We start from the raw sequence: 15,270 nt of genomic DNA, 5'->3' as shown, positions 1-15,270 counted from the left end.
TGACACATGTACTTGTGCAGACAGGGCGGTGTAACTGATGGAGCCCCACATATTTGTACTCTCGGATCTTAAGAAGTTGACAATGAAAAATTTCTGAAAATAATGCATCTGCTTTCTTTGCCTAACATGGTCAAAATATGACTTCTAAACAGTGCTGCTGTCAAGTTACTGTAGTGATTTGTGCTCCTGTCCCTCGTATGCTGTCCATGTTTTGTTCTTGTTCAAAAGCGCAAAGAGCTTGCTCCTTAGGAGTGTGAGTATGCACTTTACAAAGTTTGAATTTATTATCATTATTAGACAGTCTGTACTTTATTATGATCTGTGTTGTGTTGTTGTTGATCATCATAATGATGCTAGTTTATTCCTTGTTGCTCTTTTGAGAAGCATAGGGCCGCAACAACACATACCTTGCCAGAGGACCTGATTTTGGGCAGCCCCCTTTCAGACGGGCCCAGGTGGTTTCGATGTCCTTTGCCTTGTTCTCTACTGTTCTTTTCCAAATCTTCTTTGGTCTCCCAACTCTCCTCTTCACCTGAGGGTTCCAGTCAAGTGCCTGCTTGGCCATGGTGTCAGCTGGTTTGCGCAGGGTGTGTCCTATCCAGCCCCATTTGCGCTTTATGATGTCTTGGCTAGTGGCATTCTAGTTGGTTATTTTCCACAGCATGCTGTTGGAGATCTTGTCAGGCCATCTTATTCCCAAGATATGGCGTAGGCATCAGTTGGTAAAGGTCTACAGCTTGTTGTTGATGGTATTTGTCACTCTCCAGGTGTCAGAACCATACAGTAGGACTGCCTTCACATTGGTGTTGAAGATACAAGTCTTACTGCTGAAGGATAATGCTCGGGAGTTCCACATGTGGCGTAGGCTGTTGAAAGCATGCCTGGCCTTGTTGATGGGGCTTTTGATGTCATCATCCGTTCCACCGTCCTTGTTGACAATGCTCCCCAGATACGTGAGGTGGTCTGTTTCCAGGATGTTTTCTCCTTGAAGTTGGATTGGGAGTTCCTGGTTGTTGTTGATCCTCATCACTTTGGTCTTCTTTCTGTTGACCTTTAAGCCAGTCTTCTCTGCTTCCTCTGCTAGCTTTCTCAGTTTGGTTTGTGCATGTTGTTGCCAATGAGATAGAATGCTGATGTCATCTGCAAAGTCCAGATCCTCTAGCTGTTTGAAGGTCCACTGGATACCAGTGTTGTTGCCTTGGGTTGTCTTGCGCATAATCCAGTCTATGACCATCAGGAAAATTGCTGGTGATAATATGCAACCCTGTCTTCCATGGGTCTTCCCTACAAAAGGTTCAGTGAGTTTGCCATTGTGAATAACTTGGCAGGACGAGTCTTCTTACAACCCTTGAATGATGTTTATGAGCTTAGGTGGAATGCCGTAGTGGATCATCAGCCTCCAGATGACGTCCATGTCTACACTGTCGAATGCCTTCTTGAAGTCCCAAATAGAGGGAGGACTGTCAATCAATAGACTGCTCAATGATGATACGGAGGGTGGCAATGTGATCAGTGCATGATCTATCCTGGTGAAACCCTGCTCGTTCTGGTCCTAGTCTCTGTCTAGTGCCTTCTTCAGTCTCTCTAGAATTACCTTTAATAGGACTTTACTGGGATGGACAGCAGCATGATCTGCGCCATTTGTTGCACTGGCAGAGGTCTCCTTTCTTCGGTAACTTGACCAGGTGGCCTAGTTTCCAGTCTGTTGGTACTGGCTCTTGTTCCCAGATATTGTGTAAGAGGGGCTGTAAAATTGTTGCTGTTGTTTCTGGGTCTGCCTTTAGTGCTTCTGGGGGTATGCCATCCAGGCCTGCTGCTTTGCCATTTTTCATGCTTTTGATAGCTTTGATGATTTCTGTCTTAGTGGGAGGGCTGATGTTGACATGAAGTTGTTCAGTGGTTGGTGGTATGTCAGGTAAAGATGATGGACGAGGTCGATTCAGGATCTCTTCAAAGTGTTCCATCCATTGGTCTCTTTGTCCTGTTTCGTTTGTTATGGTCTTGCCGTCTTTGTCTTTCACTGGCTTATTTGGGTTAATGTTCCTGCCTGACAGAGTTCTGTTATTTCATATAGTCGCTTCATGTTTCCCTGTAGAGCTGCTGTCTCTGCTTCCTGTCAGTTCATGGGTGAAGTGTCTCAAGTCCACTCTGACAGACCTAGTCACTTGGCGATTGGCTTCCCAATATTCAGCTCTCTTGTTGATCTTGACACTGGTTGAGCTTCTGTTTTAGTCCCTTTCTTGATTCAATCTTTGCCCAGGTCTCTGGGGTCATCCATTCCTTGTGTTTCTTTCCCTCTTCCCTAGAACATCTGTGAAGGTTGTCTTCCAAATGCTCTTGAGTGTTGATCAATGTTCTTCCACTGATTCTTCTGTCAGTCCTGAAAGAGCCTCATCCTTATTCTTGACTTCCTGGTTATAACTTTCCCTTGTTTCTTTGTTGAATACTGATGCTATGTCATTCTAATTATTACTGTTGTGAAGCCTTGCTAGTTTCAGAGAACAGTTGAACCTCTGTAGAAGCCAAGATGTATAAATTTTTGCTACAATAGAAAGTGTTTTCTTTTTACACCCTACTCCACAATTGGAATAGATCCCACTATAAGAAATAAGGGTCCAGAACATGGATCTTAAAAAAAAATTCTGAATAAATATGATGCAAGAGCAGACTCCAAAACAAGATGATGGAAGCATCTGCACCACTTGACTAAACTGAGGCATTTTCTGAAATAACTAATACTTTTATTTTATTGTTTGATTGACTGATTATTTTATATTAAGCTGACATAAGGTGAGTACACAGGATTTAGTTACACTACAGCAAGGTAGGAATTATTCTCATAAGAATAATGAAAGCATGGTTCCTGTAATCCAAAATTATTTTTACTGGAATGATTTTCTGGAATGTGATGCATTCCAATAGTAAAGTTCAATGAAACATTCAATTTTCTAAAACTCTGCCTACATTTTAGGTTCAGTTATTCAGCAAAATAACAGCTGGGTGAAAAACTGGTTCAATACCTCTTGAGTAAAATTGTCTCCGTAGGCTGCATATGCTACGTCTAAGAAAACTGGTGATGTCGCTGTCACCAGGTATGGTGCCAACAAAATGATAATAAACACACATATCTGGGTTCTCCCTCTCAATCTCTGCCAGCCAATGTGACAGAAGAGCAGACTTTCCCACACCACGATCACCTGTCACAAGCAGCACTGTCTTGTCTGTCACATGCTCTGAAACACTGAGAGAGTCATAGCATGGAGTGAGCTTGTTCATGAGTCTTCCACTTAGCAGAGAATATTTAGCAGACCTGTTTAGCCATTGGACACACTAGGGCTACACATCTCACTCTATAACTACTCTATAATAACTGGAATACAAAGAAGTGTATGCAGTGATTCGAAACACTGAGATTACAAGATTACTGGAAAGTAGACCTTTCCATAGTCATTCAGTACATTGGGTTTATATCATAATGAGATTACTGGAATGCAGACTTCTGTGTAGGCATTAAGCACACTGGGTTTATATCATACCATGAGATCACTGGAAATTAGACCTCTTCATAGTCATTCAGCACAATGTGTTTAACAAACATATAGAAGTTTGCTTGTCACAAATGGTCCTCATGGAAAAAATTTGTGAGCAGACATTGCTTACACATCTACAAATATGACACTGCATAATGTCTGAGACAGAAGAAAGGAATTACTAATTTATCACTTATGATTGAAAAAATAACGGATATGATAATACATGTCTTTGTTGTCTACTTTATTAAAAGCCCATGAAATCATTTGGTTTGGTTCTGCAAATGGCAACTGCAGCCAGGACTTAATCTAGAAGTGACATAAATTGATTTTAAGTAAATCATAATGATAGCATAAATTTTGAGGAAAAAGCAAGAAGCATTTTTCACGGGATAAAAAGGACACATGAGTACATAATAGGAAAGACTTGTTGGTTGCTCATATCCTGTCTGCCTATATTATGTTGACTCAGACAACAGTCAGTGCCAACTAACCTGAGAGAGGGTATGCTGCAAAAAATGTTAACACACTCTGGTAAAACACTGGCTTGACCAAATAAAAGAGGCTAATTTTTAAGGCGATAATTTTGTATGGCCCACAAAATGATGTCAAATGGTGCTTGGCAGAAAAAGATGTTCCCCACGCATGGCCTAGCTGCTTGAAATCTAAACAAGGCCAAGACTAGGAAATAGGCACTATGACCTTGTCTTAACCTAGATCTCTGTGACTAAAGGAGGGTCTTAGAGAAAGGAAAAACAAACCTAAAAGGACCTTTCAAATGAAAGAAAGTGAATTGTGCCATCAAGAAAGGGATGAAGTCAACTAGAGAGAATTGGATAGAGAACAAATGCGCAGAGAAGGGAATGTCAGAGGATGAAAGCAAAAGCCCTACTATCTACTAAGGACCCTCACTAACACAGGTCAACACATGACTGCAGTCATTGTAGACAGTAATAGTCCACTTCTCACAGAAAGCACAGCTGTACTTAACAAATGGACCCAATATGGCAAAGATATGTACAAATTCCAACTGAGGACAGATCCATCAAAACAACCAGACTACAACCAGTGAACTGCAGACATAACGGGAAGAGAGGGAGGCAGTCTGAAGAGAGGAAAGTTACCTAGTGCTGACAACATCCCACGTGCGCTGCTCAAGCAGGGTGAGGAAGAAACAACCCAGCCTGCAAAACTAGTGGGTAGTAGTGGGCCCCACTTGGGTGTGTAGTGCGGCCCACTACTAACCCATTAGTTTAGCAGGCTGGGACACAAAAAAGGCCATCACTGCACTGTGCCAGAAAGCCTAGGAATACACAGAATGGTCCAAAGAATGAACAGTCATTAGTCATACTTCAGTAGCATGGGATTGTATTGGGTTCACACACACACACATCTACACACTGTGGATATCATAATAGTGCCAAAACATTCTGCGGTCCTAGGCCAAAGGATTCGTAGAGAGTGAGGGAGACAGGTGGGGCCCAGCTAGCAACAAAGGAAAGGAACTGGGATGTTCTAAAAACTCTTAGGGTTAAGAATAATAAGAGGGTTGGGTGGCAGGCAAGAGTTGTCAGAAGAAAAGATCTGAGGTGGGGGCTACACCCCATTAAGTAAAATAAATCAAAGTTTCTGTTTTGCCCAGCCAGAATCAAAACCGCATTTAATGCATCTCCCATTTGATATCAGCACCACACTCAGTGCATCTCCTTTTTGTGTTGGATGAATCCTTTTGCGAAAAGGAAAGGCTGGCTGTCCCTGTGGCATTCAAAGAAGCTTTTTGCAGCAGCTCAGGGCACAGTACCAACACCCAACATGCTGATGTAAATTTATGTGATGTGATAAAAGACTCTTAGACCACAAATAGGGATAAGGAACTGGAACAGCTGACACCCCCCTCTCAATCCAAGGTGAGAGCTAGAAGGACTGCCTAAGCTTGGCAGTGCTTAAGGAAAGGTGTTAAACCAGCATCAGCCATTTGCAGTGCAATAAGTTGTAGAAACAGACTAACTGCAAATTGCATTGAAGGCTTTGGAAAATATGGACAATATGCCAGACTAGTTTGTAAAAACAGCAGTTAGAGAATGCAAAGACAGTAGTGTTTAGGGCTGAACAGAGTGGCAGTACATGAATTGACTCTTAACTATGTATATTGTTTATTTAATTTTTCTATTACTTTCATTGGAAGGAAAAGAGAAAATAAATGTGTATACACCGTATGTGGGGTAGGCAAGGTTTATTGCAGTAGTTTCATTTGAATGAATATTTCATGAAAAACCAGTTGTGCATATATGCCAATATGGAAGGTATATTGTATTTTTTCTAATGGCTAATTGCATAGGCAGACCCCAGCAGCACAATCAATACTGCCATCCAATACAACTGGGCACCCATTAGCCCTACTACTGGATATAAAAGAGGAGAGATCTCAGAAAAAGCTTGGGGAGAGAAGTTTGAAAGAAAATCTTGGAGACAGCAAGACATAAATGGCAGAACCACCAGCAGATCCCCATCACAACCAGCAGCCTGGCTGAAGACTTAGCAGAAAGTTTGCCCTGCTATGTGATGGTTGCCAACAAGCAGTTACCATAATAAAAGCATAAACAACCCAATGCTATATATTACCTTCAAGATGTGTACCATGCGGTAGGCTACTGGGTTAAAATAGACGAGGCCTATTTGTATGGTGCCACTCTTGTTGTTAACTCCAGGAACACACATACAATACAGCTTGTCCCTATCCTGTCTGGCTATACCCCCCACACCGGCTCGCTAGACCAAAAGTCGCGGTGCTACATATTACTGAAATGTAGAATAGTTGCAAAAGTTCTGAGTGGACATTAAAAGATCTAAGTTTTCTTAAACAGTAAAGGTGGCTATGCATTTTCTTGACAACGCTATCGATGTGAGCTTTCCAGGTGAGTTTATCATCGATAGTTATACCTAAATATTTGTAACTGTCTACTCTTGTTACAACCTCACCCTTGATAGGTAGGTCATAAAAATATGCCTTTGTTTCCCCCTGATATCTACAATCATTTCTTTTATTTTCTTTGACATTTAACTCTAAATAATTTTTGTCACACCATGTAACAACAAATCCAATCTCCTGTGTGTAGAAGGAGTCATCACTGTTGGAAATCAGTCCTGTGAGTCCAGTATCATCTGCAAATTTAACTATAGGGCAGTTTTTGTTCCTCTGTCTACACTTCACCATGTACAAGGTAAACAAGAAAGAAGAGAGTATTGTCCCTCAGAAATGACACTACTGGGAATTCTTATAAACTGAGGTCTGTTGGTCAGATAGTCTAAGATCATGTGACTTTTAGTTTTTCAAATGAATACGGCAAAGTAAACCATAGTGACTATGACAGTGTTAGCTATTTCACATACAGTGAACTCCTTGTCCCTGTTATTGTTAACATACACAGCAATTCTTAATTCTTTTCAATCTCCTTAGTGTCCCTGTCATGCCTAATTGTGGTGAAACCCTCAAGGTGGATATCAAATCAGAACAAGGTAATAAAAACAGAGAGAATTATGATATGAGTGTAAGCTCAGACACAGCACAGCTGATTCCTGCTCACGTCTCATGTGGCGGTCTGCATAAGCAGAGAGACCCCACTCAGATAGACACAAGCGGTTGATTCACAGCAAACAGACCACACTAAGATTGTCTAAGATGGCCACCAAACAGGTTAATTCTCAGCAAAATCAAAGGTAATACTAAAGAAGCTCTTATATGCATAGTGCTATTACTGCAACACAGCATCGTAGTGAGAAACTCTGAAAGAACACATCTCTTACATTCATGAAAATCAGTACAACCAGCATTGTCTTAAACTCTCTGAGGCTTATCAAGCAATTAATGCAGAAAACCAATGATGAAAAAGAGCAACCATTTTGATATTAGCGGTAGGCTTGGGGTAAAGGGTGTATGAAGAGATGACTCTGATATATAATTAGTTATTTGAAATGGAGTGAGGAATAAAAATGTCATGACTTTTTTTTTTTTCTTACTGGGTAGCAAGAATAGCACATGGTTCAAGTATTTTACAAACCACAAGAGCCAATATAAAAATAACAAGATTTAATCTTGATTGAGGGTAAGGAGTGCATGAAAAGATGTGTAATTCTGATGTATAATTAGTTATTTGAAATGTAGCAAGGAATAGAAATACCACAGTTTTTTTTTTTAATATTTTTGTATTTTCTTACTGGGTAGCAAAATTAGTACATGGTTCATGTATTTTACAAAGTGCAAGAGCCAACATAAAAACTAACAAGATTTAATCTTGCTGCCCTGATAATGCAAAATTCTTCTTAAAACAGATTCATACCCAGGTTGGCTAACAAAGTATAAAGAATTCTGCTCAGACATTTGCAGCAGACACCTAGAGATACAAAACTTTTACAAATGAAGGACAAGAGAAACGTGTACATACTTGTGTACTTTTTTGTTGTGTAATAAGCACATAGAGCTGTCCTCAGTTTGCACCTCAAAAATTCCCTGGGCATGGAGACCACTTGTGCTAGACATAGCAAACTCAGTCAGCTGCTTCATTGCTGATTCTACAGTTGCAGATGTCACAAAATGCTTGTGCAGCTTTTGCCTGTGTGCTTGATGAGCCAGCCATTCTCTGTAGTCTTCTGTGTCTGCAACACCTTGTCTGAATTACAGCAGTGCACTGCGACTCATAGTCACTGTTAGAATGTATGACAAAAACCTGAGACAGTGAGAACCTATAGTCTCTAGCACCTCTCTTCCCAACGACTAAAAGGGTCAAGGTCAATATTTTTGAACCTTAGGGGTGTAATGTCTGAGTAAATATCTCTATTAATCAGTGCATAAATTTAGCACAATAGCTAAAATTGTCAACATTTGTCTATAAATGAAACCTGTGCAGAGAAACTGAGCTGTGTTTTTGCAATAATCAATGTCTCCCAATCAGCCTCCTGCTCTATCAGTAATCATACTCTTCCTTCATTCTCCTCTGCTCTATCAGTAATCATACTCTTCCTTCATTCTCCTCTGCTCTATCAGTAATCATACTCTTCCTTCATTCTCCTCTGCTCTATCAGTAATCAGACTATCCCTTGATTATCCTCCTGCTCTATCAGTAAATGATGATTTTCAAGAATGTAAGAGATGTACTCTTTCAAAGCTTCTCTCTATGGTGCTGTAGATGATCGGAGTAGCATCCCTTCACCAAGCAGGTTTGAGGGAGGTGGCTCTCCGCAAATTTTGCATTTTATTAGTTTGTTGTATTTTTGGTGCATGTTGTATAGGCCGGTGCTTTTTTCATTGCGTCATTGCTGCCCATTGTATAGGCTGGTGCTTTTTTCATTGCGTCAATGTTGTGCAAGACTTTTTGACTTTTGCCTTCTTCTGTGACTTTCAAATTTTTGGTTGAATGCCAGTCTTTTCTGCCTAACGGTTTCTTCTGAAGTTCTTGAAGATTACACAGTCAATCCTTTGCTTTAAAATTTTCATGCAGTTTTCCTCCGCTTTGTGATCGCATTGATACCAGCAGTCTTCTGGCAATATCAGCTCCATCGACCCAAGTCTCTATTGATCTATTCTGCATTCCTATTGATGACATAATGTCTTTCCGGCCTGTAGATCTCAACTCAGGACCATTGAGAGCCAGCACAGGCCCTGGGGCAGACAACTTGCTAAAACAAGTAGCTGGTCAAGTTCATAGATTCAAGAGTGACGAGGCTAAAGACAGAAAAAAGTTATGTCAGACAAATCAGTAACAGAGCCTTGTGTTTGTTCCGAATCTCAAGCTGTTTGATTCTCCACCAGCAAGCCACCTCCCCACCACTGGCAGAGAACAAGGTAAAGGTCACTTTCAACATCGGTAAGTCATCATCATCAGAAGTGGTCATCGTGCAGTTTGGCAGAGTGGCCTGTGTCTATCAGCTATATACAGGAATAGACAAAGGTCACAAAGATACAACCAGAGTGTATCTAGCTCAGCACTTGCCAACAGGACTGCAGGTGGCTGTTAAATGGATTGATCTAGAAAATTTAGATTGCGAGTTCTCTTATGTACAGAAAGAAGTTATATTAACCAAGCAGTTACAACATGAGACTGTTTTTCCACATTACTGTAGTTTCGTCCATCACCATGAACTGTGGACAGTCATGCCTAACGCTTTCAGCCTGCCTTTAGTGGTAGGGAAAAGCGCTATAAAAATCAACGTATTATTATTATTTATCATCTTCTCCCTTCATCCTCCTCCTGCTCTATCAGTAATTAACCTCCTGCTCTATCAGTAATTAGCCTCCTGCTCAATCAGAAATCATCCTTTCCTGTTCAGACTAGCCAGGCTTTGGTAACTTTACTTGCATCTTTTGAAATGAAGGATAGAGAACTCAAATCAAGATTAAAGCATTCTACATATGTAAGACTTATCACTGATTACCTTAAACTACAGTCAAAACAATAACTGAATCTGAAAATGCTTGATTTTATTTCATTTCATCTAGAAGTTGCCTAAAAGTGGCCTTTAAACTGCTGAAAGTACTAACTAGGAAGAATGTATGAAGACTTCTAAATAAAAACATTTTTGTGTCATCTTTTTTACCTAAAATACATCTATTATCAATAAGTGGGGGGCAGACAATATCCAAGATGTAGATCCAGTCACTTGTGACTAAGTGGCCTAACTCCTGTGGTGTTCGGAAGTAACGTACAGGTAGCCCTTTCTTCACAATTGTATGCTGCAGTGCATGAATCTTTAGACTTGCATGTTCATTTTCTGCCATCATGTATGCGTACTGAACAGCCCGCTCCTGACCAGATAAGTGAGGAAACCGTACTTCCAGGTGGTCGGCCTGCAATGAAAACAGATATATGTGCATGAATGGAAAAACACTTTACAAGAAGTAGATAATGAAGCAACAGCAAATTTTAAATATTAACATATATGAAATTAAATGAAAACTGTACGAAAAACTGGGCAGCATAGCTCTGGCACATTGGAATCATATAATAATGTAGCAGGAGCATTTGTTTAGGGCAGTGTGTACCGTTGATAGTGCTGTGTTCCCTCCACAAAGCTGTTGTATCTTACCTCTTTGTGTGTGTGTGTGAATCAGCATATGTTGTACATACTGTAGTACAAAAGAACTATATATTCTTAGAGCTAATGAAACTTATGTTGTCTCATGCATGTTGAAATAGAGCATACATGACAGAAGCTGAATAACGCACCAAAGAGAACACATGTTTTGGAAAAAGCAGGGATTTTTGTAGACTCTGATATTGCCCAAGTGCAGGTGTGTAGTAAATATAAAAAAGAACACAATGCGAGGTATATTAGACTAGAGAGCATATCTGGAGAGTAAGAGCTAGAATTGCAGTGGAAAATTCTACTTAACAAATTCTATCCTCTTCCCTGAAACAACAAAGACAAATGGACTTATCATCAGGGCTTCTTTTAGGACCCGCGACTAACTGATTGTCTGTCCACATGGTGTATAGTTAGCCCTGTCATAAGAAAAGCAGATCAATCAGGCTATAGAATTTATGGTGCCATGACCTGGATCTGCTTGTGGCTTGGAAAAAAACTAGTCAGTGTGGCTATAATACTATTAACTGAAAAACTGACCAACAAAGAACACTGGAATCATATGATACTATTAATTCAATAAAGGTGTGCTCCTCAAGCATGACATCCACTTCAAGTGTTAAATATGTCCACAAAACAACAGAAAGACCTCTTTTGTTACCTTACAAAAATGGTATTGAAAACTAAAAAGCCTCACTACTATACTGCCTAAAGAAAACCTTATCACCATATACTTTCATCTATAAATATATCTACAAAACAACAGAAAGACCTCTTTAGTTATCCTACAAAAATAGTCTTGAAAACTGATGGTAGTTGCAGTGTAGCTCAAGCATCCTATGTACATTTTCTACCATGCTGTCTAAAGTGGCAATGAATGGCAAGTAGTTAACACTAACAGTGATAAACATTTTTTTCTAAGCTTCAACATTGTGATTAGGTAGCAGCAGCGTCATGGACCAACCCAAGTCAGCCTCAAAACTTGACCTGGTATCTGCTAAAACTGGCTAAGAAGGGGGAGGTTATACTACAATAGATGGGTGCTATTGGTAAACAAATGTTCTAGAATAATAGTAATAACAATGCTCAGGTGTAAATCTAGGAAAACTGTTGACCAGGGCTTCTGCTAAGGCTAAATTCTTTGGGGTCCCAGGCACCCCTTCTTTAGATTTCTAAGGGGTCCCAGGCTAACTCTAAGGGGTCCTTTCACAATGTGAAAAAAAAAAAAAATCAACAAATCAACACACTTTGTTCAACTGCCTTTCAGGCACACAAAGCACTGTATGTCTTGTCAGAAACGGCGAGATTTCTGTGCCATGAAGTCTGTGCAAGCATCTTTGATGAGCTTATGCTCACGTACTTGGGGTGCTCACTTTCTTCCCGTTTCTGAGATGATGATTTTTAACTATGCTGTCAACATCTTGGAAATAGCTAGGTTAATGGAACTCTTCCCGGTAAGGGAAAAAACTCAGTGCAGGGGAAGTAACCTTCACCTCGTAGCAGACTACAACAATAGATTGGGCTACGATGTCAGACATTACACTTACCCAAGTTTGTATCTGTTCTTTGCCCAAATTTGCAGGGGTCTCCTGGGACCCCATTGACGAAAATTGAAGGGGTCCTCCGAACTTTTAATGCGTACTGTACGTAATTTTTTGCGTAAGCAGAAGCCCTGGGCAACTATTCAGGAGTGAATCATTGAGATGAGATGGCACTACTTCAGCCTTGGGATTTTGCCTGAATAACCCTATCAAATAAGCTTGTCATTTATTTATACAAAGAAAAGATGATGGTTTTGATTGCATGAAGTATGGAAGGGCAATGTATAAAAACTTTTGGTGAATTCAATGAGAACTTGTACTAATGTAAAGTCTTCAGGTTCATTCAGTCTTTGTAAAAAGCTAGCAGCAATATTTTGAAAAAAAAATGTACCTTGATGTAAACCCACCCTCACCTATCCGAGGGAGATAATAATGACCACAGAAGTGTGTATTGTCTTGTAATTAATGAGTTTCAGTTTCCTACCTATTGCAGGACAGTAGACAGCTGTATGACCCCTAGTGTGGCATATCATGGGCACCTGGTCAATATGTTCACTCCTGTCCAGAAATATCCTTGTGTGAAGTCTGTCTCAGCTATACAATCAGAGCACTTTCACTCACATCAGGTAAAGTCATCATCAGTAAAGACATCAACTACATGGGAACTTCGTTTTTCCATGTGATGTCTTCTAGCATCAAGCTGAAGACTGCATCAGTGGACACCACCCTCAGTGACCCAGCACACCACACATGAGCAGTGTTTCGTGGGGTCCTGCTTCCTGGTATTTTGTCAGGCAGAACTCCCCAACCTGCTGTTGGAAGCACAAGAACGAGACTAGCGACAGAAAGAGGGGTGCTTTAGAGTGCCACTGCAACTCCCCCACCTCCTCTCCAGTGAACCAAAGATCCATATAAAGGATATGATAAAACAGTCCCAGTGACGCTCTGTGAGCCAATGCTGTCATTGGATGCTCAGGCCAAGGCTTGCCATGGTAAATGAAGACTATGAGTATGAGTATGGTAATTAGACGTGTGCTGAGAAGTGAATTTATCCTTATAAACTACAGTCTTGCTGCAGCCCTATGCTCCTCAAGGAGTAACAGGAAATAAACAAAACAAAGCCAAAAACAAAACAAAACAAAAAACTACAGTCAAAACAATGTGAATGCAATTAAATTAACTAGATGTTTTACTGTGGCACATTGTATGAGTTTGTATTCTTAACATAAAGTAGATTTAAGTTGTATTTAAAAGTAACTATAATTCTGACTCTCCCTGTGTAGATGTGGAGTTGACTATTTATGTTATAATTGTACCTTTATGTTATTTGTATTTCCCATAAAAATGTGCAGCTGTCCCAAGTGAGTGCATTTTGTTGAAAGAATGTGCAAGTCCCAGGTGAGCATGTTTTGCAAGGCCTCATCTGACAAGTAGTCCCCTATCTCTTGGTCATTGAACAGTGAGTTACTAGACATTGCACTTTTCTCCAGGTCAGGTTTTTCTTAAGGAAGTGCACATCCCTCCATCACTGCCTTATCTTCCCCATACTTCTTTGTAGTCAGGTACCTATTTCCAACAGCTGAGTCAACTGGGTAAGTTTGCTGCACATTAAAGGTATTAAACCAGTTCAGCTACCTGCATATTACACAGTCTTTGAGTTAAGTGGGTCACATTACCTGTCTGAAGTAAAAGGTGGCATGATCACAATGTTCCAGAAATGTGGCAGCTATGATCTCCAGTTCCAGAAAGCTACAATGTTGCCGCCCATCTTTCATCACCCAGCTATGTCCTGCCTGAGCTGCATTGACCATATTCAAGTGTAGCCAGTTACACTGACCACCAGGTTTATATGGCATATAATTTCCTCTTGAAGTTGAAAGAGTGTCAAGACTATCTTCTGGGTTATAAGGACCATAGCACTCTCCCAGCAAACATATGAAATAGGGGGCGCTGTTTTTCACACAGTCCAGGAGGAGATGCAAGAGATGACCATCTTGTACTTCTGTATCCTCGGGTGACCAGCACACATCTACTGGAGCTAGGTATGAGCCCCTTGCTTTGCACACCTCTTGCAAGTGTGGAAACACCTTTGATGCTAGCCATTCTCGTTCTTCCTTGAAGTCAAGGGGCGTGGAACAGACATAAGGAGTGACTGGTGCAAGCAGTTCATATTTACCTCCTGAAGGCATCTTTTTTATAGCATTCTCACCTGTGCACAAAACCGTGTTTTAAAACAAATTTGAAAAGTGTTGTATAAATAGCACATATGGACAATCTCTCTTTCATGTACAAACACACACCGAGAGAAAAAAGAGAGAGAGAGAGAGATATGGTCCTACTAGGACCAATAAGGTCATGACTAGAACGATTCAACTCACGTAATATGATCTGAGGGCAAAAATAGTGATAACTACCAAAGATGCATGTAAATACCTTTTTTTTCAAGTCTAAAGAATAAAAAACTAAAGGAGACAACATTGCAATTATTATTTGTGGTTGAATCAGCTTGTGCAGCAGTTAAATAGTCCATGCAACAGTTGAATTGTATGGTGACCCTACCGGTATAATCTATTGTCCCACCAACAGTAACGGAAACTCTGGGCTAATCCTCGCTCTCTTTCTTTCTTTTTCCTCTCTCTCTCTCTCACACACAGATATTTCAAATGCACCATCATTAGGTATTGAGCTGTTTCACATGATGTTATCAAAATATGCACGGACAGTTAGCCTATGATCACTCAGTAGCTGTTACTGAAGGGGCACTTTGGTACTACGCTACAATCCTAGTCAGTGACATAGGAACCAGTAGGCAGCCTCCCCCTCAAAAAAAGATACTGAGGGGCAAGAATGTGAACGTGGTTCACTGTCAGCATGAAGTTTACCCCCTCCCCAAAAACAGAAGCCAGGCATCTTCCTACACCACTGATAATTATTACTTATGTTTTGTTTTCAAGCTGTGACAGTAAAGTGACAAAAATGTTTGGATTAACCCTACTCCTACTGCTTAATTTACCACACGAAAGCACATTTGATTTGACTGTTGCAGATGACGAAGTAAATGTTTGATCAGCTTTTGACAGTTTGAAACTTGAAAACACCTATCATTATTTTCAATAAAATTC

The 15,270-nt window shown here is 40.4% G+C and overlaps 1 protein-coding gene across 1 annotated transcript in view; it reads right to left on the bottom strand.

The window, feature by feature from the left end:
• LOC112572089 (tetratricopeptide repeat protein 41-like) overlaps positions 1–15,270 on the bottom strand; it is a 60,506-nt gene that overhangs the window by 44,103 nt on the left and 1,133 nt on the right. The window contains exons 2-5 of the mRNA XM_025251617.1: positions 13,825–14,357; positions 10,009–10,371; positions 7,973–8,202; positions 3,021–3,241 (exon numbers count right to left, since the gene is read on the bottom strand). Of these exons, the coding sequence (XP_025107402.1) occupies positions 3,021–3,241; positions 7,973–8,202; positions 10,009–10,371; positions 13,825–14,337 (1,327 nt within the window). The 5' untranslated portion in view covers positions 14,338–14,357. The remainder of the gene's footprint in view (positions 1–3,020; positions 3,242–7,972; positions 8,203–10,008; positions 10,372–13,824; positions 14,358–15,270) is intronic.

Source organism: Pomacea canaliculata, linkage group LG9 (genome assembly GCF_003073045.1).
Source record: "Pomacea canaliculata isolate SZHN2017 linkage group LG9, ASM307304v1, whole genome shotgun sequence".
NCBI classification, from domain to species: domain Eukaryota; kingdom Metazoa; phylum Mollusca; class Gastropoda; order Architaenioglossa; family Ampullariidae; genus Pomacea; species Pomacea canaliculata.
This window is presented reverse-complemented; position numbering and strand designations above follow the sequence as displayed.